The sequence below is a fragment of the Zootoca vivipara genome, chromosome 5, assembly GCF_963506605.1.
Source record: "Zootoca vivipara chromosome 5, rZooViv1.1, whole genome shotgun sequence".
In the NCBI taxonomy this organism is placed as follows: Eukaryota; Metazoa; Chordata; class Lepidosauria; order Squamata; family Lacertidae; genus Zootoca; species Zootoca vivipara.
Genome location: NC_083280.1, coordinates 50,575,420 through 50,601,545, shown reverse-complemented (window position 1 = coordinate 50,601,545; position 26,126 = coordinate 50,575,420). Strand labels below are relative to the sequence as shown.

At 40.2% G+C, this 26,126-nt stretch overlaps 1 protein-coding gene across 5 annotated transcripts in view; it reads left to right on the top strand.

Moving 5' to 3' along the window:
• The window catches only part of CCDC186 (coiled-coil domain containing 186), a 44,215-nt gene extending 28,216 nt beyond the window's left edge, over positions 1 to 15,999 (top strand). For all 5 annotated transcript variants that reach the window (XM_035132455.2, XM_035132453.2, XM_060274755.1 and 2 more), the window contains 7 exons: positions 1,944 to 2,086; positions 5,692 to 5,947; positions 7,071 to 7,260; positions 7,346 to 7,426; positions 8,859 to 9,069; positions 10,480 to 10,699; positions 11,033 to 15,999. In XM_035132455.2, the coding sequence (XP_034988346.1) occupies positions 1,944 to 2,086; positions 5,692 to 5,947; positions 7,071 to 7,260; positions 7,346 to 7,426; positions 8,859 to 9,069; positions 10,480 to 10,699; positions 11,033 to 11,116 (1,185 nt within the window). In that variant the 3' untranslated portion in view covers positions 11,117 to 15,999. The remainder of the gene's footprint in view (positions 1 to 1,943; positions 2,087 to 5,691; positions 5,948 to 7,070; positions 7,261 to 7,345; positions 7,427 to 8,858; positions 9,070 to 10,479; positions 10,700 to 11,032) is intronic.
• Positions 16,000 to 26,126: the final 10,127 nt, after the last annotated feature.

Below are 26,126 nucleotides of genomic sequence, written 5' to 3'. Positions count from 1 at the left end.
GGAGCCTAAAGCCGCGACCAGTTGATAATATAAGGATTTATAAAGAGTAATTGTTGCGATTCTGTGATCTCTCTTTTTTGGATTACATTTTGGACTACATTTAAGTTGATTGTTTGAATTATAAATGACAAATATGGTTGGAAACAAACAAAGGAATTAGTTTGGACACTACAGCACCATCTCTGGCGGACCAGGTTATAATTCCCACGGGAACATAGAAGGACAAAGAAGGCTGCCAGCCAAAACAACGCTTGCAAATGGAGGAGGTTGAGCTGCAACATATTTTAGACTTTATTAGAGAAATGACAGAGGAAGTACGTTATGGCAAAGTTAACATCCAGACTTTAAAAGAAGACCAACAACAGATATCCCCAACGGAAATTTTAGAAATGGAAGAAGAAGAAGAAATCATTGAACAACGGACTGAAAATAAGGAGCAATGGACTGAGAAATCAATGCAACCTGTGAGAGAGGAAGCATTGACCACCTACGTGATTTTGGATGCTAAGGACCAAGATGGACTCTGGGACCTGGTCTGCCCAGTGAGAGAGGGCGACCAGATCCCAGATAGAAACAAAGGAACTGAGGAGGGAGGAAAGAGTCTGGCCATTGCCCCCCCAGTGAGAGTGAGGGGACGCAGACCAGACAGAGGATTGGAAATAGGGGATACTGGAAATAAAGATGAGGGTGGGAGGCTGGTGGAAGAATTAAAACAACAGAAGGGGAAGAAGGAGGAATGGGGTGGTTTAGAATGGCTAAGAGTGGGTGTGGGGTAAAGAAGGAATATAAAGCAGATGAATGGATGGATCAAAAGGCTTGAAATTGGACAGTATGAAGACGCTGGCCGGGGAAAAGGGGAAACTGCTACCTGGGGAGGGAGGGGGTGGGATTTGAGGTTTAGCTATAAGATTGGATAGAATTTGAATCAGGAAATAGTTTATCTTTTTAGGGGGAAATTATAGGCTAAAGGAAATTATTAGAAATAGTTAAAAGTAATGTAGTTTAAAATTTAATAGAAATTGTTGTGTGGGGTAAAAAAAAAAGAAGTTGTGAAATTTGATACGGAATAGACCCGGGAGGGGAGGGACGGGGAAGTCGGGGACAAGATATTGTTAGAGATATTACTTTTCTTTTTTCTCTTTTTTTCTTTTTGTGCTTTTTCTTTTGTTTTTTCTTAATATTTCTTTTCTATTTTTTAAGCTTTTGTATTTTTGTGTGGTTTTTTTTTATTGTAAAAATTCCAATAAATATAATTATAAAAAATAAAAAAATAAACAGATAGGTAGGGAAAGAATTCTTTAAATGAAGAAGTCACTGACAAAAGCAAGATTTTGGGGGGCAGGGAATAGGTTAAGTTTCAGGTACCTTGTGTCTGTGCAAGTTAAATGAAATGAAATCTTAGTTTATACAACACAGTTTATATATATATATATATATATATATATATATATATATATATATATATATATATAACAAGGGGATGTACACAATAAATACAAAATGCTACAATATCATCAATAAAGTTTGGCTGGTAAAAAGAAATCACATTTGAAAGACCTCTGCACCTAAAAGAAGGCACCAGGTATGATTCCAGCTAGTGGCAAGGCGTACCACCAGACAAGGCCTGCCATGTTGATGGCTTGGTCCCTTGTCAAGGGGCATGGGGCACTACTGAAGTGTCCCATCAGAAGAACTCAGTGAGTGATGTGGCACATAAAGAATCAGGTGGTCCTTAAGCCTGGTAGCAAATTGGCAACTGGTACAGATCTCTGAGCAAAGCAGTAAAATGTTGCCAGTAATCTGCTCCTGTGAGTAGTCTGGTCATTGGATTCTCAGATACAAGGGGAAGCACTGTGTAAAGTGTTTGTGATTCAAAAAGCTAATAAAATCTACCAGAAAGAATTAAATGTACCATTTACTTTAACTAGTTCTGTTGTTTTTAGGTCAAGTGTCTAGAGGATGAACGATTGAGAACAGAAGATGAATTATCAAAATACAGAGAAATTATTAATCGCCAGAAGGCTGAAATTCAGAATCTGCTGGATAAAGTGAAAACCATTGATCAGCTCCAGGAGCACCACCAGAGGTAAGACATTTTGGTTTTACAGAGCAGAGTATTTAATACAGTATATATACCATATTATACTTAAAGAGTACTGTTCTTTAAACAAATAATTTATGCTGCCACCCAACATGTGTACAATCCAAGCAAAGTTTTGTGTGGTATAAACCCTACTGAATGATTTAACTTTGGATGTGGCAAATAATATTTTGTTGCTGTTTGACATTTCTAGAGTTAGCACCAACTTCAGTCCAACTTAGTCATTTTCAGGGTATTAAATACTATGTCAGGGGAAGAAAGTTTTTAAAAAGAAGTAGTTTGATTTGATTATTCAATACTACATGTTTGTTTTAATGTTGTGTTAAAAGCCTAGGATTTTAAGCATAAGAGAAAACTATTTGGACCATTATCCAGATTCATAGTAACTGAGTTTAAATATGAAAGTCTTCATCTGGTGATGTATGTGGACTCTGGGTAGTCCATGTTCTTAAAAAACAACAACCCTGAACTATTTTATTCATTTAAAGTCATTTATTACTTACTATCAAAAGATCTCAAAAATGTTTACATTAAAAAATCATAGTACAGTATATAGGTATACAATAAACACAAGCTCAACATTTTAAAAAAATGTGTCTAGATATGCAGTAAAGCACAATATTGATGTATGTAACAATCATATCAATATGAAATTCAAAAAACAGAAATACCTGCATAATTTTTTTAACCCTAAATCTCAAAAATGTGTTGTTCACACAACTGCTCTCATAATCTCTCACTTTCATCAATCACGTCCACATACATCTTAATGAGGTACAGCTTAATGAGGTTTATTTTTTTAAGTACTCATCATTTAATCGATCCATATACTCAACAGCCAGTAATAATCCAGTACACCAATTATTAATAATCAAAGTAACAGCCAGCAACCAATAACAATCAAACTCTGCACATTTTTTTATTTAACCTTAAGAAAATATCTAAAAACTCAAGAACCTCAATTCAATTAAACTAAACCAACTTAACTCACAAATTGTTGGTAGACTTTATTAACAAGCTCCAATAAAATATACAACAGCCAGACACACAGCTTCAATAGCGCTACAGTATTATATCCTTTACACCCACTGTAGCCGAAAACATGCCTCAAAGATACGCCGATCGTACACATCATGCATCTGCACGATCTGATCTTGAATTGCTTTTGTTACATTGTGAAAACTGTTTTGAGCATCATTTGCGTCGCTGAAAACTGACGCCGGCATGTCACACATCTTTCCATCTTTAGAATGGTCAGCAAATGACAAAGAATCCCGTAGTTGTTGAAACTTCCTGTGCCAGTCTCCTAACTCTTCACAAACATAGTACCCACGTTCAGGGAACCGTTGCTCAGCTGTGTAAGGGCAAGTAGTGTCCAAGCTGTTCACAATTTCCAAAGCCTGCTGTCTAGCTTCCTTCACTGTCCAATCGATAGTGCGCACCTGTCTCAGCGCTCTCATCAATGCAGTAGCAGAATACCAATTGGAATGTTGAAGAATGTACGCTCTCCCCTGAAATCTATCGTAATGTGTCCCCATCACGATATCTTCAACACCCTCTTCAAACTCTTCACCACTTTCTTCTGCGACCAATCTCCTGAAAAATGTATCAGCTAAATTGAACTCAACAGCTCCAATCTTAAATTTGTACATCCACCCCGCGCCCAAACTCTGCACATTTCAACAACTTCAATAAACCTAGTTCACCCTCACTGAACTAACAGGTACTCCTTCCTGCCTCTCACCTGGGTGAGTAGGATGGGTGGGCAGTTCTAAACCAGAGCAGGAGGCTCTCACCCTGGAAGGGGCAGTAAGAAGCATAAAACTTTTGGATAACTCCATCAATAAAATTATAACAAATATGGTGCTCCAACAACCCTACCGCATAACTGATTCACATTACAGTGCTGGCAACAAATGTTACACTCTTGATAAATAATAAACACAATGTGAGTGAAAACGTTACACAACTTGGGGTGGTTGTACCCACACCCTCATGGCAGCCTGAAAGGTTAACCAGGTTTATCAGTCCTCTGATAAAACCTTGAAACATCCTTTGTTCAGGTTGGTGGGGGGCTTTGGCCCACCCCATGTGGCTGAACTACAACTCTCATCAGCCCCAGAAAGTATGGGCAATGGTGAGGGATGATGGGAGTTGTAGTTCAGCGTCATCCATGAGGCTCAAGGTTTCCCACACCTGCCCTATGCATATTATCATTTTTAGTTGCAATAAAGAGTCACTGTTACAAAATACATTTTAACACACCATTAATTTTTCAACCCCCCCCCCCCAATCGTGGCATGCTGGCCAGAGTAGTAGGAGGGTATGGTAAACCCAGAAACCCAGATAGTGTGCAGGTCATTATCTTGGTCTAAATCTTTGCAGACTACTTATGACAATAAAAATATGATAACTGCAGATCTGATTTAAAATAAATTATCCTATAGTTAATAGTTTAAAACATCCTTTTCCTTGTTACTCCTCACTTGATCTCCGTGAATTTGTAGCTCCAGGCCCATCACATTGACTCCACTTTCTCAAGAACTTCCCCACCTCTTTCTCTCCATTTTGAGTCTCTCTCTGTTTGGCTTGTTATTAACTGTTTGCATAGGCGTATTAAAAATTTCCCCTATTTTAAAAAATAAAACCTCCATTTCTCTGCACTTTTCTTAAATAATTAATCTGCATCCCTTCATCCTCTTCATCTCCTTGAAAAGTGCCTTGCTTTCATACCATGCAGTCTTTTACTTTGACCTGGGTCCCAGTCACAATTTTTTGTCTTCCTTAAAAGAACAGTCAATTAAAATAACTGTGTAATTGCTTCTTGTTTAACATCAGCAAGACTCCATTTAATTACAGTGGATTTACTTCTAGAATTCAGACTTGGAAATTACAGAACAAACTAGCTTACGGGCGACCGGAACAAAAACATCTGTACACAATCATGTTTCCATATGGTGTGGGTGAACTAGGGCCCTGAGTATATTTTCAGCTTTCTTCGTGTTAAATGTGTTGCATACTGAATATAGGAGAGCATCATATAAATAGAGAACCACCCACACAGCCCAGGGCACTTGTAAGCAATAATTATCTGAGATGTAGCAATGTTTCAACAATTCTCAACCTCCCTTAGGATTTGTAGAACTGAGCATTTGCATTTCTTCCAATTAACAGGGCAACATTGGCTTTTTCTTGGAAATGTGCAATCAGTGCCTGCAGTTTGCAACTCATGAGTAACATCTTAATGATCAAAGTGAATCCCAAAATGAAACATTCCTTCATTTTGAAGTTAAAAGCTTTAAATATATGGTATGCTATCGTGACTGTGAGCTACAGCACTGGTTTCTAGCATTTATTTCACTTTACAATAATGATTTGCTCAAGTAAACAGTCAATGTTCAACAATATATATCTTGTATAGCAAAGCAGGCCTAGACAACACCAGGACTAACGCAGCTATGAGCACAATAGCTTTAATTGCAAAGTGTATATGAATTGTGTGGACTTGATAAACTAGGAAACTGATAGTTGCCTGTCTAGTTTGAACTCCTCTTCTCACATCTCAAAATGATGTCCACTCTTGATTTCAGAGATGAACAAGAGATTAACTCCTTGAAGGAAGAAGTGGGCAGTCTCAACTCTCTGCTTACTGACTTCCAGAAGGACATTGATGGCAGCCGGAAAAGAGAATCAGAGCTATTGGTCTTCACTGAAAAGCTGAGTACCAAGAACGCCCAACTGCAGTCAGAAACCAACTCCCTACAAATGCAAGTAGATAAGATCACCTACAGCGAGAGAGAGTCTCAGAATCAGCTGGAACTAGTGAAGCAAGCAAGAGATGAACTGGTAAATCAGAATTTCAATTAATTGGTTAAGGCTTATGTAATTAATGTTTTTAATTAAACCCTAAGCCCTGGAATAAGCCTGGATGTATTCCTGCTGCTTCTGCTGTTCCTTAATAAATGACATAATTAAAATAGAGATATTACAGTTAGGCCAAAGCACAATGAAATAACCCCTGCCTACCTGAAGAAAACCTTGAAAATGTCATCAGGCACTGTCTTTGAGTCAGTCAGCCACTCTGCACAAAGGTAGATGCATTTTACTATATTTATAGTGAATAGGAGAAACCCTGCTTCCGTGCGCCACTGCTGAAGCCAAATTTGGCAGATTTCTTCTTGGGGAGGGGGGTGCTTTTTGTATAAACATGGGCCAGTCTGAATAGGAAAAAAAACACAGCCAGACACATGCATAACACTCATTATATTGACTTAAGAAGTGGCTGGGGATGATCAGTAAGAAGTATTGCACCACAAATGGTTTAACAACTGAAGGCTGTGCCTCCCGCTGTAAATCATAATGGTATGGATCTCACTTTAAGGAAGTGGCGACTGTTTCTCTAGCCTGGTTACTGGGAGTTCTGAAAGTCTTGTATGCCTTGTGAGTCCTCTGATACTTCCTTGAGCTGTGCATCTTGTTGGCCACCTAATGTAGATTGCAAATTTTCTGGCAGGTTAGCTTCTATGCAATGTCCTAGCCCATTTGAAGCATTAAATAAATGCTTTGTAGTATGTGAAATGAATATATACAAGCTTATGTTTCAGAAATTGGAAACTGAAATCACATATAGCATAACATGGTCAGCAAAGCTCCAAATTCTCCATAACTGTGGGAAGAAATACAGCCCGTGGAAGTATGAATGCTTGTACTTCATAACACATGGGGACAATTAATCTGATCTTTCCGTTCCTCACAACAGATTCTTATATTCCATGACAACCATATTCTTCAAAGTTCCCAGGAACAATATAGTGGATTGGAATATAAGCAGTTGGTATATTGGGTCTCCCCCCCCCCTTTGCAATGTGTTTTAAAATTGTATGAAAGACTCAGTGGACAACGCGGAAAGCAAATGATAACACATCATAATTTATACTGTATAAATATGTGTTTCATTTTATAAATTCAGGCAAGTAAATTGCAGAAAGAAGAGGAACTTCACAGAAACAATGTTCAAGCGCTGCAGGCTGAATTAGCATCTCAGCAGAAAGCATTAGCAGACCTCAACACTAAAGCAGATGAATTAAAAGATGAGTTGGTTACTCAGAAGCGAAAGCATGCTGCAAATCTTAAAGACCTCACCAAGCAACTTCAGCAAGGTTAATATTTCTCAGACCTTGGTTTGTATGGCTTTTTTCACAAACATTAGCACTGCATCAAATAATTTATGGTTTGTTCTCTTAGCACGAAGAAAATTAGATCAGCTTGAAAACGGCAACTATGATAAAGATGTCAGCAGTATGGGGAGTCGTTCTAGCTCGTCGGGTAGGTTGATTAGTCTCATCAATTATTTCTTTTTTAAAAAAAAACCTACCAAAATCATGCCAATAAAACATATTTTAGTTCTCAAAGTATATTTTAACCAGCATGATTTCCCCCAACCACGCCAGTTACTGACAGTTATCCCACCAGATTATAATATACCTGAACCCACATCTGTTGAGATTTCTTATCCAACCAGTTCTATATTATTTATAGTAAATAGTAATTAACTGTAACTTATTTTCAGTGATAAAAAGCACGTTGACTTATACAAGGAATGGATTACAATAACTGCAATGCTTAATAAATTACAGTAGTTAATGACAGTCATACTTTATTACAGAAATAATTTATCTAGAACAGGTCTTGTGTATTCACTTTATCAGGCAACTGGAAAAAGAAAACTCATCGGGCAACTTTAGCTGCTTGAATTTCTGCTCTAATGTTCCAATCATTAATTTGCTCTGAGAGTTCTGAATCTTGAATACAATTGCAGTTGTGTGAGGCTACCATGAAATAATGGAATAGTTCTTGGAGAGTTTGACCCTGGCATTTATAGCTTGCTGATTCCTTATATCTTTCTGACTATGTGTTCAATGGCAAATACAAATCAGTTACCTTTTTAGTATTGCTTTCTTGGAAGCTGGCAGAGCACAAATGAAAAATCCATGTTTTACAACAGTGAGTCTGCTGCTTTAAAATCCATTGCTTCTCTAGTACTTTCAACATGGAGTAGAATTATCTGTCTGTGTAGAGGCCTGCCATCATCTTACATGGTCTGTAAGTGACGTCAAAGGCTCTGCACAAATCTAAATGTTCAAGTTTTGTTTTGTTTTTTCAACCTCCCATCATATTTCCATTTTAGTAGTCAAAAAGGTGAGGCACTATTGAATTTGACCAGATTCTAAACTGGAACAACACTTTACATGGTAAAGCTTTGGATATGTTTGTTTAACAATCAGGCTGGTAGTCACTTGTAATAGAACCTTCCTTTACAGTGAGCCCACAACTGTGGACCTCAAAAGCTTCTGCAATTGGGTAGCCTCCATTCCTTTATGTGTTCTTGGCAGAACCCACCCCCCTGTGATTTTTAATAGTTATTATAAATTTGGGTTGCTTTGCTGGGGTTTGCCTAAGTTCTGTAGTTTGTATGTACTAGTCTTGATTATTTTAATTTATTAGATTTATATACCGTACCACCTCTCATCAAAAGATCTCAAGGCAATTCACAATCTCAGGGCAGTTTAGGTTTTAGTACTATTATGAAATGGGTATTTTAGATTTTTATACTGCATTTTATATTTTTATATGTTAACCATTTTTGTGGAATATTATGTCAAAATGCAGATTTAAATCCTTTATAAAGATATCCATAACTTTTCTTTATTTTATTGAGAGCCAGGCATTACAATTAAGATGTCATTGGTTTCGACAGGATCGCTTAATGCTCGAAGCAGTAATGAAGATCGCTCGCCAGAAAACAGTGGCTCTTCAGTAGCTGTGGATCATTTCCCTGAAGTGGACAAGACCATCTTGATTGAGAGAATAGTAAGGTTACAGAAAGCCCATGCTCGGAAGAATGAGAAGATGGAGTTCATGGAGGATCATATCAAACAGCTGGTTGAAGAAATCAGGAAAAAAACCAAGTATGTACAACATCTGGTCCATTTGGTAATCAGTTTGAAAAAATACAATGCAAGATGCTGTGTTTAAAGTTAACACTGGTACTCTGTATGGTAGCTGGATAACTTAATTGGGAATGGAAATGGTGCCAGACATCTCAATATAGCCCCAATGTATTTCCATGTTTTTCAGGGTGAGGGCGGAGGGCACGCTTCTGCAATGAAAGTTTCCTCCATTTCTCATATATAGGCGCTAATTCGGTAAACGAAATATCTTAATAGTAAGCAGAACTTACCATAGAATTAAACTAAAATAGCAATGTTAATTAAACTGTAGTGATTCGAAGCTAATTATGTGTGTTGACATATGTAAAGTAGTCTCTGCTGTGTTTTTTTTATTAAAAAAATTGATTTGAAAGTGAATTCTGAAAGTGCTTCCATAGCAATTTGCTGTTCCCTTTAATTACCACCTTTCATGCAAATTGAATCTTAGCAAATTACCGACTGGGAAGCATTAAGCCGAAAGTTTCCTTCACAATTCTTATGCTGGCAGATGTTAGACACTAAGCTCTTCACCTTTGCGAAAGAAAAACACACACGGCACAGTTAATTTGCACAAGCTGCTTCAGTTTGAAGCTGCTAAGTAGTTGTGTAGCACACATCGCTGCAGCGAATCTACTGTGCACCTACTTTCAGAATACATGATTGCTATAGACACAAGCTGGAACCCATTTGAATCCAAGGCCAGATTCTTACACTTGGTGTCATAAAGTCAAATAATTTTTGTGAGTTCCTCACTTTCTTTTTCACAATGAGAACAATATAGCCAACTCTAGTCAGTTGGAGACTCCTTCAGCTAAACTCCCTAAGAAATGTACATATGATGGCTCTTACACAGTAGTTAACAATGAGGGCAAAGTTTGGGAACACTAGCTAAGAGTTTGGCACTTCAGGCCACTGCTTGAAGTCTGACCAAGTTTGTTTCCTTTTAACGGTGATGGCGATTCTGGGGACTATAAGCCCAGTTGGAAACTGCTGGGACATGATGCCGCCTCTGAAGGCAGTTTTGTCAATTTAAATATATTGAGGTTTTTGCTGGTGCCGAGACTAGCCGTGGGGAATTATGAGCTGCTATTGTGTTTTGGAAAAAGACCACAGCTAGTTTGGCTAGGAAAGTTGCCTTTATGTTTAAATATATAAAACAGCATGCTTTGAAGTATTTTTGCTCTACCTAGAAACTATTCTTAATAAGGTAGTGTTCCCAATGTAACATTTTTATAGAGCAATAATAGCATTTCTCCCACTGAGTTCACTCTGCGACACTCTGTGTGTAGGGACAATGCTGAGTTAGATGGACTAATTTTCTGACAGTACGAATTAGTTTCCTATGTTCTTTCATAATGTCACTATCTTATACTGTTTTACTTTCTACAGAATAATCCAGAGCTACATTTTGAGGGAAGAAGCTGGCACATTGTCATCTGAGGCCTCTGATTTCAATAAAGTGCATTTAAGTAGGCGTGGTGGGATTATGGCCTCTCTCTACACATCTCACCCAGCAGACAGCGGGCTCACTTTGGAACTCTCTCTGGAGATAAACAGGAAGCTCCAAGCAGTCCTGGAGGACACTTTATTGAAGAATATTACCCTGAAGGTAATTTGAAATAGAAAATTAGAATACATCATACTTTTCATCGCACCTTGGTTGTTGTTTTTTAAGTGGTGGTATATGACTGCAAGCTATTATAGAAAAAAGCCTTTTAGACATGCTCTGAACAAAGTTAAAATATCTGGGCAGACTGTCATGTGTACCCTGAAGTGAAATAATTTTGAGTAAATCTATCCTTTTTTCTTACTAATGTGTGCAGGTTTCAAATTGCAGTGGACTTGAATTCATTCAACCTTGAAGACAAGGCACTGTTTTTTTGTTTTTTGTTTAATTGGGTACGATAGAGTCCACTAATTTCCCCCTCTATTTTCTTCAAAGGAAAATCTGCAAACACTAGGAACAGAAATAGAACGGCTAATTAAGCAGCAGCATGAACTGGAACAGAGACTGAAGCAAACATAGCTGAGAGCAAGACCAAGGAGGCAGAAAAGACAGGTGCCCCGTACCCTGTTGGTATATAGCCTGGATATCCGCCAGTGTCTTCTGCCAATCCCATGAAGCTTTAATAAAGTGAACTGGAGTATGTTTATGAGCGATGTTTACAAGGCCTAAGTCCCAGCGCTTGCTTTGCCTGAAGTGAAGGAAAACGCTTGGTGAACTTTTCTGAACACTATTTGCATCCATATTGCTTTTCACTGAAACAAGCTATCAACATGCACCATTTTATGCACTTATATTTAGAGAGGGTGCAAAAAAAAACTGTGCAACTACAGTACCCTGTTAATGAAGCTTAGTGGGAGGAAAGACTCTTGGGTTTTGCAGTTCTTGGGGGTGGGTAGTGATGGGGAGGGTTGTCCATTGGACATATTAAACTTATTGCCCTCTAGAGGATATATGTTTGGAGAAAACCAAACTCACACACATGCACTTCCTCTCTTGGATTTATTTAAATTGGTTGGTTTTATTTATAACATGCATTGGAAAAGACTTTCATAGTAGACTGTTCTCTGAGGACATGGTACTGCATATTTTATCAATTGGAGAAGAGAGAATTTTATTTAAATCCCTGCTGACTTTTTGGATATGAATTGGATTTTTTTTTAATTAAAGAGAATAATTGAAAGAGAAACTTCTGCAGCTAATTGATGTGAGCTGTTGAGACCAGGGTTGCACCTACAGAGATTGCTAATAAAATACAGAGCTATTTATTATTTGAATCCTTAGAAGGCTTTGTAATTTAAATGGAAATAGCAGTTGCATGTGTGCGCTGTGGCAAAAACATATACTCTTGCTACTTTATTGCCTGTCTCATACCTTCCCATGTACTGGCACGGCCATACTTTTACGTGGGTGAAGAAGGAAAAGAGGTATTTACTAGGGAACTTAAGTTGTCTATACGAGGCATCCCCAAACTGCCACCCTCCAGATGTTTTGGCCTACAACTCCCATGATCCCTAGCTAACAGGACTTGTGGTTGGGGAAGATGGGAATTGTAGTCCAAAACATCTGGAGGGCCGAAATTTGGGGGTGCCTGGTCTAGAAATGACTACATACAAGCTTTCTTAAGAATGGCGAGTGACAGCTTGCAGCCCTCCATGTCTTTTTGGACGCTTAACTTCCATCAGCCCTAGCCAGCGTGGTCAGCGGCAATGGGATCTGCCCTGCAATCTGGAGGGTCACAAGCCCAGGGCCGTCTTAAGCACCTTTGGCGCCTTGGCGCCGTGATGCGACGGATCCCCCCGCCGCCCCGTTTTCCAGCGCAGCGGGCGGGCTCAGTGCGCAGCGCGGTCGCCTGGCCGTAGAGCCAGCCCTGCACAAGCCTGGCACATAATGAACAGAAAAAGCTACCTACTACTGGTTGCTGAAATGATAGGCAGCACCAGGAGACAATAATGAACAGCTGCATCTCTGCCAAAAATATGTATGTGAGCTATGCGATTCCTAAAATACAAATTGCAAAGCATTGGAAATAACTGGGCATTTCAGTAATTTTGCTGGTGGATAGCATGTACTTAGTAAAAACTTAAGATCGACAAGTAAAATTAAGATATCGAGGCTGCTTTGGGAAGAGAAGAAGCTGGTGGGAACTTGAGGCTCTTCTCTTTCTGTTGCTTTGACGAGCGCTAGCATGCATTTCCAAGGAACAGAGCAATAAAAGGGAGGCTCTGGTTTCTTATGCTTTAAACCTTGAAGTGATATGTGGTTTTTCATGTTCCTTTTTGAGAAGAGGGCAGTGCATGTTCAGGCTTGAGCTTGTCCTGATAGGAGGAGGAGGATGAAGCAGATGCTTGCCTTCCCCTTTCAGGAAGTCATTGGTGTACGGTAAATGCATTATGCCAACTAGATCATTGCTTTGTTTTGCCTTATTAGAATATAGCAGCTTTCCAAAGCTACACTGCATCAAAAATCTTGACGCCCACGTGACTAAGGGTAATGAAAAGAAATTGACATATGCCATTCAAATTTAATTAACTTTCTTCCTTTAATCCCCCCTTCCCCACCCCAAGGATGGAGCCTTGAGAGGAAGGCAGCCTCTATTTCAAGTTGCAATGTTTCTTTTCATTTGTTTGTTTAAAATACAAAACTCAACTTGAACTTCTTACATAGTTGCATGTGAAGGTTCCATTGGCTCTTCTCACGTGTGTGGATTGAGCCTCACTTTGAGAGAACTGCTCTTTAAAAACAAAAAGGAACCCTAAACAAATATATTTGTACAAATATGTATATACTGCTAGAGTTTGTATTTTTAAAAAATCCATGCATTTCATACTTGTGTACAGTAGCAACATCACATTAGCAAAACACGTTTGCCTTCCAAATGGAACCTTTATGGTGTTGGGGACAAAGAACTGTCCTCAGTCTTGAACATACAAAATTAGACATTTTCCCCTGTTTAGTGTTACTTCATTGTGTATAAATTAGGACTGGAATAACTGAAATTGTACAAGTCTGCATTTTTTCCTTCAAGGGGGTCATTGTTAGTCACCAATTACTTGTTTTTAAGGATCAGAAATTAAAGTGTGTGTGCACCCAAAACCAACCAACCAACCCAGAATTTCTTGATTCTTTTAATGGCAGAAGTGTATTTATTTTCAGAATAGTGCATCACTGAGCATCACAAATTTAGCCTATCTACTATGTATGCTTGAAAAGTTGTATATTTGCAATTGCACTGAGTCTTGTTTAAAATACTTCCAGCCCGGGGTGAACAACCTTTTCACCTGTGTGAATTGGTCCAGGACAGAGTTTGCATTTCTGACTTAGACTATTAAGATGAAAAAAGAGCTCAGAGAAGGGTGATGTGGCGGAAGCCATTATTTTGATAAGCCTTTTAATAGGCCTGATTGCTTATTCTTTTCTGAATGGAGGATATCAATAAACTCTTGAGTGTGTGTTATATGCCTGGACTGCAACTCCGAGCTTGTGGTAAACCAATTGTGTGATGGTAGACGGCACATGCAGAACTGGATTTTTGGTGCTGTATCTAGTGTGAGCTATATTCAGAGTAGACCCATTGAAATTAATGGATGACTTAGCACCATTAATTGCAGCGGGACTACACTGAGTAAAACATAGATGGCTATAACACTGAAGAGGTTTGCCACAAAGCCATCTGTTTCCATTGGCATGCAAAATGAAAAACAGCATATTCTGCACAGAGCACTTGCTCAATACAAAAAACCAACAAACAGGATAGTAGTAACTGCTGCATAAACAACTTCTGTACTTTGTACAACCGGGAGACTGCACATCCCAAATTGTTAGAGTATGTCTAGGTATTTCCTGAAGGAAGTGATCAGACAATCATTTTGAATCAGCCCTTTGCATTTTAAGATCACTTTGAAGGTGGAATTATTGGAGAGCAATTGTATCTTTGCCATTCTTTCATAGATGCAATTTGCAAATGCTGTGAGGGCAACTGGACAAGATGAGGGGAGATCTGTAATTGACATAGTAGCCAGGGAAGATTCAGATGAGAAATAGCAGTGCTGTGGGAGCAAAGGGTTAGCATGGGAAGGAAATGTTAATAATAATAATAATAATATAATAATAATAAATTTTATACTGCTCTTCCTTCAAATATCTCAGGGCATAGTTTTCTGCCTCCCTACTTTTCTGTGCAGTAGAAGTAGCAAATGTGTGTGCTTAGACCACCCAGAGGAAGCAGGCATGCTTAATGCTATTCTTTTACCGTCAGAGGTATTTAGGTCAGCATATTAGGCCACCTTCTTTTTTAATATTCAGAATGCTTAATTAGAGACCTCTTCAGGGCTACCTGCAGCAAACCGTCTAAATGATAAAAATGGTGATTCAGCCATTTACAGAAGGGGTTAGTAATAATAATAAAAAACCAGAGTTTTGTAGCACCTTAAAGGCTAACAAATTCGTTATGGCATACAAGCTTTCATGGACCTGAGTCTACGTCATATGCATGGAATATTATCAAGCAGTATCTGGAGAAAACTTGCTCTAGGAATGGCATATGTTTTGCAGCATTGTATGTCCCCAGTAAGCAACATGACATCTTAATTGATCTTTAATTCCTGATAATTTAAACTAATTAAATAAATAAGGGAGTTTTCATCAGACAATGGTAATACAAGGATTAGTGCATGCTATGAACAGGGGAAATATATATATATAGGAATATATAGGAAACTGCTTCAATATGAAAATAAAGAAATTATAAAAAATGAAGTGATGTTACCACTATCTAATGCATTTCTGATGTTCCAAATAAACTGCACATTCCTTTTCAAAGCCCGTTCAAGAAAGTATATTTAAGAGTAGCCTGGTCCTTCGGCTGCAAACCTTTGCACTTTTCTGGTATTAACCTCCCCTTGAACCCCATGGAGCTTTATAGACAGAGCCCCCTTCTGCACCATACCTTTAAAGCATCTTCATCACTAACCATCATGGTTTACCCCCTTAAGACTCATGGAAACACTAGTTTTTTTAAGGGTGCTCAAAAGAAATCCCTGTTCTCACAGAGCTCATTCCCAGAGTAGTTTAACAATCAGTCCCTCTTCCAGGGAGCTCAGGCAGTTGTAACCGTGGGAGAAAAATAGGAGTCTCATAACCCTCAGCACCCTTAACAAACTGCAGGTCACAGAATTATTTGGGGGAAACCATGACTGTTAAGTGGCATGATACATTGGGAGTGTAGATGGGCCATAACCAGGACTGAGCTGCTAAGTCGTTTGTACAATCTTTCTAGCCTCTTAAAAAGCAAGAGTCTGAAATGACCATGGCACAATTCACAGAAAGTGTTACGAGATAAAGAACGAGCTCTCTTCATTTGGAGACCAAGATATCAGCAGCATTCTTGAAAGGACAAAGCTGTTCCTTCCATCAGAATTTAAGATTCCATCTTCTGTTAACAGAATGACTTGGGTTTCGTATCTTATTCTTCTCTTTCTAGGCTTTTAAATTTAAGTGCTAAGTGGTTTTCAGACACAGGTCAGCTTGGCAGCCAGTCCTGATATCTGTTCTAAATGAGGAGGTTACTCACAGATTTGGGTTCAAAATCTTGGTACGCCCCAGCAAGTTTTTAATTCCATTTCCTGAAGAGCAACAACCTTTACCCAGTGTCAAAATCACAGTGTTGGTTGTTAACAAGTTGACATCTATCTGTGGGGCAACCTACGTTATTCTTTGTTTAGAAAAAATGTCAGTAATTCCTCTTGGCGGCTGTCTGCACATACATGAAAGTGGTAAATCACAGATATTTTTGTAACTGAAAATATGCATACTTAAGAGGTAAGGTTACTGTCATCTGAGGACATCTCTCATGCAAGAGGGAATGCTGACAGACCTAGAACACTGACTTGTATATGCATGTAGACAATGTTCATGGAATTCTAAAAGAGTGCACAAATTAGAAGATGTACCCAAGTATGTACATCACTTGACTACATTGAAGAGTGTCGTATTTCAGGTGATGTTGGGTGATGGTTCTAATTTGGAATTAACATTTGTGGCAGCTCAGTCATACATGCAAGCAATCACTTGATGTTCCCACTGAGGTTAGTTCCAGTTACTATTGACTGCCATCCTTAGCAAAAACAAAAAATACTATGCTCTTATTGATGATTAATTTGTTTGCAACTCATTTCCTTCAAGTTAATTATTTGCAAATAGTACTAAGGCTTAGTAATGAGGACCAAAACCACCTGTTTTCTAAGACAGCAGACGTGTTCTACTTTAAAAGTGCACCTTGTTCCTGAAAAATAAAGGGCTGGGAGTGTTCTTTCTGTTCATAATATAATTTCAGAGTAAACAAGCCCCTATGAATGTTACTTTATTCATAATCATTTTAAAGCAAGATAGTTTAATATTTTGAAACAACAGTAGGTGGTGCTAGAAAACACACTTCATATCCTCTAGCAAAAACAAATGAAAGGGGAAAGGATGCCATATCTGTGTGGATCTCTCAGTTCGTTACAGGTGTTGAACATAGATTTTTTTTCCTCCAGAAATGATTATATTATTTATCTACTTGGAGTGCTGATAATTTCATTATGTCCAATCTTCCATTTGTATGTATGTGTATTATAACAAATATATAGAAAATAATGGCTTGACTAAATCATATTCTGTAGATATTTCTGTATAAATGATGCTCCCCATACATGGATATACATTGTGTATATATTGGACTTTGAAATAATAAATGCCACAAACAAATGTGTGGCTGCTTCTGTTTAGTACTTCTGACAGCAACATGTCTGGGAAAATACTTAATTTTGACACTCTGTACATGACCTACAATTTATGGATTTAAAAAAAAAGATATTTTAACAATTGGTTCTTGTTAACTTAGACACCTTCATCCTGCAAAGGAGGCATTAATGATTGTACATATATAAACCATCATTGCATACCCACTTCCTATTTAAATTAATGGATATGCATGGTGGATGATGATGATTTGTAAGCTGTCCTTCACCATAAGGCCTAGCGTGGCATACAACCATTAAAACAGTTTACAAAGCTGTTTTAATCACAGAAAGGTGGATCCTATAAATATGTATTTCAGTTCAGTGTTAGAAACATGAAAGCTAGGAGCTAAATGACACCTTAAACCTAGGTTGTGGGTGCAACAACGGAATGTCTAGGCATGCTTTTTAAATAAGAATACAAAGCTGAAAATGAAGAAATATTAAAATATTTCTGAAGTATTATATACATTTTTCACATGGTCTAGTAGTCCTTCCCCTATCCACCCCCCTAATATTCTTAAGAGGGTCTCTTCTCCAGTCTTCAGAGAGTAGCTGGAAGTGGGGAGGCAGAAAAAGCAAAGGCCCAGGGTAACGTATTCAACATTCACTGGAAATTATATAATGAAGATGGCAGAGACACTGTAAGGGGAGGGAGGTGGGGGCAGAACAGTGAACAATATTGGGAACAGTAGCACAGTTCCACTTTCCACTTGATAGTGTGAAAGCTAAAAAACTTGCCTTAAAAAAGGGGGTTCTATGATCCTAGCTGAAAACTATAATTTACACTTCCCGGCATACCTTTTTAATAGTGTCCTGTTTATTGCCCCATTTTCCCCAAACACAAATTGGCCTGTATGTGAAAACATGTCCTGGATTGTCTGAGTAATCACAACACATTTCTCTGAAGGCAGGCTGGAGTACACCAGGTGTGCCTAAACCAAATTCTTAAGCCGGACACAAGGAGTTTCAACAGGATGCATCGTACACTTGTATTGCCAGAGACACAGACAGACCGAAAGCGCACAAACAAATATAGTGCCAAACTTGGCTAGCTGAAGCATATTGGGCAGCCCTGCTGGGGCAGGAATCTCAGAGATTTCTGGGGATTTGTCATAATGGTATTTTCCAAGTCCCTTGGTGCATGTGCTGTGTGAAAGAAATGATAACTATTTTGACTCCTGCCTCCTGTCTAGAGTTCACAGTTGCAGGCTCTCAACTTTTTACAGCACCAGCTTGATCTCGGAGGCAGGTGAGAATGGGACACACCATTTATATTTCTTTTTCAAATGTTGTATGCAATGCCCTAAAGCAGAAAAACAGGTAATATTAAATTACCTTGTCAATGTTGAATTAACCTAAGGCAACTGCCAATTGTCAAAAGCTTGGGGCTCAGCTTAAATCTTAATTCGCTATACAGGCAACAACAGAGGTGCTGTTTTCAGGGTGTGTGTGTGCTGGCACTAAACAATCTCTGGGTTTTTTTTTATCCTGGTAGTTCTTCTGTAAATTGCATTAACATTTTATTTGCATTTTTTTTAAAAAAAAAACCTTTCCTTCCTCCAAAGCCCAATACAGAGAATGTGGTCCCCCCTCCATCTTCCTAACAGATTTATTAAGTATCTTAATTAGCCTATAATCTCTTCAGTGCTGCTAACACAGCGGTTTGACTTCACTCCCGGAGTGACAATCCAGTGTTTCTAGAGACAGATGAATGCCAACCACATTGCATAACCTGGGTGGCTACAAGTGTATGTTCAAACATTGGTCCCTAAACCTAGGGCAGCCCTCAAAGCACTGCACCACGGTGAGGGATGAGTGAGAAATTAATTCAGTTCACGTGCCAATCCCAAACCTACTGAAGTTGTAGTTCCAGAACTGAAATGCAGATATCACCTTGAAATCCTCGCATATCTGAATTTTGTGTTTTGGTTCTGCAACTCAAGAAAATGTATTCAGAAATGTATGTTTTAGAGAAATGTGTAGTAGTGAAATAATGTCCATGATCACATTTAAGGACAGTTGCTTGTAAAACTGTGTATATTGGGAGGCATGTGCACAAAACTTCATTGCAACTTAAAAAAGATGCGGAAATGGGGCAACGTAAACTTAAGACTGGAAAAAAGAGAAACTGATACTGGCAGATCTGTGCATCCCAACAGCACATCGCCTTTCTCTTGAGTACTTAAGTTATTCAAAAATATTTTATTTGCTTAATCTGCTAGGTATTGGAAGGGTGGGCTCTAAGTAGCATCTCATTTTACCACTACTTTGATTAAAAGCCTCTGCTATGACTGAGCATTGCATTGACCTTTTTTTTTGAAGAGTGCTTGTTATGGGGAATAACTGGGGAGCAATTTCTATCCTATATAATAAAGTCCCTGTGTCTCTGCGTCCAGATTCCCTGTGTCCCATTTTCCGCGCTACTGAGCATGTGCCCCAGGGACACAGGGATTGGACGCAGAGACTGCACGTACAAACACACACACACACTCTCCCCACCCCACCCCTCTGCCCTGCACTGGCTCAATAAGCAGTTAGAACAGAGGCCACCAGGTGGAAGGCAGGAGCAGGCAGCAAGGCCCCTAAGCAGGGCAGGCCCTCTCTCAACGTGCCCAAGGGCCTGAGGAGGAAGCCGGGACGACCAAAAAATCGAGGCCCCGGCTTCTCCTCACTAACAGGCCCGAAATTGAGGCCCAAACAAGCAACCGGGAGACCCCCGTTGGGCCGGAACGGCCAGGAAAGGCGCAGGGAGGCCACCAAATGCTCAGCGCCAACCGCGGGACCCTCAGAAAGCGCCGGGGTAGGCCCAAGCCCCCCGGACGGCAAAGCTCCCTTCCGGCAAAGCTCCCTTCCGGAGGCCAACAAAAGTAGCAGGAGCCACCCCCACCCCCGAAAAACTGGGCGTACACCCTGGAGCAGCCGCCCGGGCCGTCCAGGAGCCAGAATTCGGCCACTGGGCCCTGGCAGCAGCAGCGCTATTGACGGGGGGAAATTAGGAACCAAAAGGCAGGTGCAAAAAGCGCGCGAAAACAGGGTGGGGAGGGATCCGCACTCCAAACACAAGCTTCGGAGGGGGTAAAGGAAGAAATACCCCCCGCACCCCCAAGCTGAGCCCGGGCTGTAAAGGTTAAAAAAGGGGGGACTTTGGCTTGGGGTTTGGGAACGGGGGGGGGGGGAGAAAATTAGGGATAACTTAAGGATCAAAGGGAGGGGGGAGGAACAATCAATTAGACAAGGAATAAAAGCCCCCCACGCGCCGCTGCCACCGAAAAAGGCCGAACATTCTAGCGCCCGTTTATTAAACGGGCTGAATGGCACTAGTTCATAAATAAGATGCCAGGCACTGTATAAGAATAGAAAAATGACAAGTTGCTTACTGAAAGCACACAATCTGCAAACATGAAACAAAAGAAAAGATAATTTGGAGAAAGGGTAAGTTGCACAAGCTACTTATCACAGGAATAGGAAGAAACAGAAGTTAGTCCATCAAGTGTGTAAAGCAAATGAGAAACAGTTTTTAATAATTTCTTAGCCTACATGTATGAGTTTTCCACTGCTCACACCAAAAGGGCTCGAGCCTACAGTACTTAAGCTTTTTATTTTTACAACTGGAAATTCTCAGTGTTTGCAAAACTTCCCTTTGGCCAGGGGAAGGCGCCAGTGAGTAGTATCCATGACAAAAAAATAATGTGCAGAATTCCCACTGAGGATTCTGGGTGAAAGAAGATCTGTTGGGGCCTCGGATTGCCTTCTGCATTCTCAAAGCATATCTCCATAGCTGCCAAGTTTTTCCTTTTCTCGCGAGGAAGCCTATTCAGGATAAGGGAATTTCCCTTTAAAAAAGGGAGAACTTGGCAGCTATGCATATCTCTGAGCTTTGAGACGACAAAGAAAAAGAAGCAAAAGGCAGAGGTGGCACGCAGGATCATAGCAAACACCGCCTTGTTCAAGCACTGGAGCAATGCAGCAGCACTTGCCTGAATGAATCCCCCCAGATTGAATGGTCATGATGCCACATGAAATTAAAATTTGCAGAGGCAGCCAGCAAAATATTTTAAGGAGCCGTGAGAGAGGAAGCAGAGAGATAAGACAGAGCACATGGTGCACGTGAGAGGTGGAAGTTTGATAAGCTTAATGTTTGGTGAATGGAAGGACTAAAGAGAACAGAAAAGGAAACACAGATAGGCAGGGTCCCAGATCCCTCCACGACTCCTTTTTTCCTTTAACAACAGATATGAGAAATGCAATGGCACATAAGCTGGCTCAATGCCCCACAAATAAGCCAGAGATGCATTTTAAATAAAAGCACACATTCTACTCATGTAAAAAACACCAGGCAGGCCCCACAAATAACCCAGAGATGCATTTTAAATAAAAGGACACATTCTACACGCTGATTCCTGGACCTTCCGCGGGCCGGATTGAGGAGGAGATTGGGCCACATCCAGCCTACGGGCCTTAGGTTGCCTACCCCTGACCTGTAGTAATAAGGACAGAGAGAGGGAACAGAAAGTTGGATGCTGTCCCCATGAGAACAGGATGCTGGTTACATGAACTTTGGTCAGATCAAGCCGGGCTCTTGTCTTTCTATCTGCTTATTTGTGAGATAGGAGCAAAACCAAGAAAGGGCACAATTAAACTTGGCAGATGTGTTTATATGTTGAAATGGATTTCCTTTTGGGGTGATTTCTATGCAAAAGTACAATATAAACATTCACAGGGCTGTTTTTTGTTCTGCTTGTTCCCCAGAAGCAGCTCTGTATCTCCAGAGGTGTGGCCCTCCATAGGTCAACTCCCATCATTCCCAACAACATCAGAACAACTACAGCTTCCATACCCCTGCTGCATCTTATAAACAAACGTGACAAATAATGGTGGGTCTCATCAGTGAAGGCAGATTTGGTCTCTTTTCTATCTCTTTAAGAGGCCACACTGGAAAGTTCCTATTGGCTTCATACCTACCCCGTTTCTCTGTGTGTTGACAAGGCATGACAATGGACACCTTCTGCTTCAGACGGCAACAACTGATCACAAAAAACAACCACAGCTTTTGAGAGGAAATATTCATAAAATCAGGGAGGCTGATACACCAACTCCAGCTTGAACATTTACTAATGTCTCAGAGGAAGAGGAACATCTTGGACCCTGCAACAAGGAGGGTCCCTAGATATTCAAAGAAGGCCTACACAGCTTCATGGGTTCCCCCTCTTTGCCACACATGCATATTCCTAGAGAGCTAGTGTGAGTAGTGGTTACAGTACCAAATGAAGGCCAGGGAGATCCAGGTTTAAGGCCTCACTCAACTGCAAAGTTCACCAGGAGATCTTGGAGCAGTTGCGCTCTCTCTCTCTCTCTCTCTTCCTAGCCTAACCTAACCTTATAGGGTGGTTGCAACGATAAAATTGAGTGGACAGAAAACCCTAACACTACCCTGAACTCTTTGGAAATAAACATTTCAGAAATAAATAAATACCCATGAATTATGGGTTGTAGGGTTGCCATATTTCAAGAGGTAAAAATCTTTTGAGCTTTTTTTAGGGCAATCGCCTGATAGCCCCTCCGCCACTGCCAAGCCCGTGAACAAGAGCCCAGGTTGCCCGCGCCAGAGCCCAAGCCTGAACCAGAACTGCACGCATGCATGCATGCACATACAGTACAAACAAACCCAAAATCCAGGACATTTGCTTTAAAATTTAAAATCCCCCTGAATGGGCATGTAGGACCCCCAAAAGAGGACATGTCCGGGAATTCCCAGATATATGGCAACCCTATGTAGACAAGACAAAGCAGGATCAGCAGTGTCCTCTGCTTGATCAGAGCAGTCAGCGAGCCTAACCCGCAATCCTTTATAAGCTGGCAGGGAACATCCATTTATCAGCTCTGCCCTACTGTATTGTGATTAAAAGGCATACTTTGGCCAGAAGTGAGTGGTGGCACATAAGGTGAGTCTCCCTCAGCTCACAGGTTCTGAACCTGATTCTTGCCACGTGTTGACAGGAAAGCCTTTATTGGTCCGAATGGTCATTCGAGAGAGAAATTTAGTTTCCCCCCCTGTGGTTTAATTAGAATATGTAATATGCCTTTATTTGATCCATTTCTCTGTTACAGTTGTTACTTCCTCCAGATCTGATTATCTCTGCCCATAAGAGTGCTAAGTGGTCTGTAAACCAGTTATTGCTATATTGGTTCCTTCTAAAGCCAGTTTATCAAAACAATGGCAATAGTAGTTTATATATAGTATTAGTATCATCCGCCATCACCCAGCCTGGAATTCCAAGCATGTTCTGACCTTCAAATTGATCTCAAAGCAAAGTATGCTCCATTCCCATGCATGCCACACTTCTTCTGCACTTCAACAATAAGACTGCTTCACCCAAAGCCACATGGTGCTAGAAATTCAGCATCTTGTGACTGAAGTGCAGGTCTCTTTGATTTTATCAAGCAACTTATTCCTCCCCTCCCCTTTAGGCCAATATAAAAGTAGAATGGTTTAAGAGAAGGAGAACAATTACTTGGAGTTAGTTGCTGAGCAGAAGAAGCCATACTGAGCGACAATACACACACATATAGTGTACCCCCTTCCTCCATCTTGCCTTTTCAGATCCTCGCATGAGACACCGTGTGTACGTGCCAAAAACCTGTTCAGTTGCTGTAACCGTTTGTGGGCCAGCAAAAGTGGTTTGATAATAGGACCGTGAAAGGCAGCCTTATCTTTTGCACCACAGTTTGTTTTCGGGGAAGAGAAATTAGCAGCGTCACTGCTGGATTCAGCGTGTTGTTATGAGCCCGGTTCGTCGACTTGTTTCTGAAGTTTGTCGTCATGGGGAGAATTCTGATCTGGTCCTGGGTGACGGAGTATGTCTTTACACCTCTGAAATCTAGCTGTATCGAGGTGGCAGATATTCCTATAGTTGATTTAGAATTTGAGAGAAAGTGGAAGGAAAAATAACTGTGAAGAGGCGTGGGTTTTCCACAACAGTTACTTTCGTAGACTCTGCCACTCCAATGATCCAATTACCGGTAAACCTCGGTTGGCTCAGCTGGCTGTTGGCATAGCATTCACCAGCATAGCCTGTCTGGCAGGTATGGTGGTACGCAAAGCAAGCCCTCTGGCTCTCTCAGGAAGTGGCCTAATAAGGATCTACCTGGCTGCAAGCAAGCACATCATAGATTTAAAGCACACTCACCCACCTGCAGATGATCCTGGGAACTGTGCTTTGTCAAGGGTGCTGGAAATTGTAGCTGTGTGAAGTAAACTACAATTTGGTGGGGGTGCTTTAAATACTTTGTGTGTATGCAGTCCCAGTGCTTTCCCCCCCCTTTTAGCATACCCCTAAACATTTTGTGAATCTAAGTTTGGCCTCACTGAGGTGCAGTATTTCAATATGAGTAGGAAAATGAGTAACCCTAAACATATATATTTTTAGGGGGGAAAGCACTGCACAGCCCTATGATTTTGGTTTAACTGCCAAGGCTTTCTCTCAAAGTTATTGGAGATTGTAGTTTGGTGAGGGGCCATAATAATTCTCCATTAGAGATTCCGGTCCCTCCCTTCAAACTGCAGCTCTTATGAGGTTTATTGGCTGCTAAGACCGCTGGTAAGATTTGTATGTATTCTGTGTCATTTCATTATCCGTTTTAACAGGGAGAGCACCTTACCTAATCTCTATGCTTTTATAAATGTGGCATGCATTCTTATCTGCCTTCCTATCAACCAAAGGTATGCTTTTACCATTGTTAAGGAGACAAAGCAACAGCCAGCAAAGGACAAAAAAGAAAGAAATCTCACACACTCAGTAATAATTCTCTTTTGTGTGAACTAAGCAGAATGACTTCAAATCCATGTTTTACATCAATACAAACATTGCTAAAATACTGAAAAACACCTGACAAGCAAAATTTCCCAATAAACTATCATTCCTTCTGAGAGCTAACTCATATGGTGCATGTTGCCAGGATTGTAGCCAAGATGGGGCCACTGAGAAATAAGAAGTATCAGGATATTTGGGGAGAATCCCAAGGTTTGCAGAAGTACAAAAAAAAGTTTTTTAAAACCCCTAAACAGTCCAAATAGGATTAAGTGTGCTTTGTAGTAGTCATGAAATGCAGAATGACAGTATGAAAAGAAATACAGAGGGTTATGCCAACAAAGTGGAATGCCCCATTTGGATGTACAGTACAGTAATGACTGAACAGGGGCACTCCTTTAAAGAGGGGAAGAAGGAAGATGCATTGCAACATTGTGTTGTGGATTCTGTTTGTAGGGTTATAGTTTCCATTCTACGCTTAGAACTACAGTACTATATGACCAAAGCAGAGTCCAAAGCTCAAATGCAAATTCCTCCTGTAGGAAACTTCCTGAAGAACATCCCTTCTTATTTGCTTTTCTGACTGTTCTGTACTCTAACAGTACAAAGGCGCTATTATTGTCAGTCTTTTCTATAGTTTTTGGTGGTAGAAACCAGCGCTGCATTATGTACTTTTTCTGCATATTCTTTCCTTCTGACTTCACTGTTTCCTCACCCCGTATATTGTGTGTGTGTGTGTGTGTGTGTACTCCTGCCCCCACCTGTAACTCAGGATAACACTTCATACATAATCTAATGAAATGAATTTCAGTCCTCAAAAGCTTATTTCTTCATCGTTAAGGTACCATATAATGTTTTCCTTGCACTTGTGGATACTATTCTCCACACCAAGACCAGGATGGCTATTCTCCTGGATTCAGAGGGTAGGACCCAAACCAATGG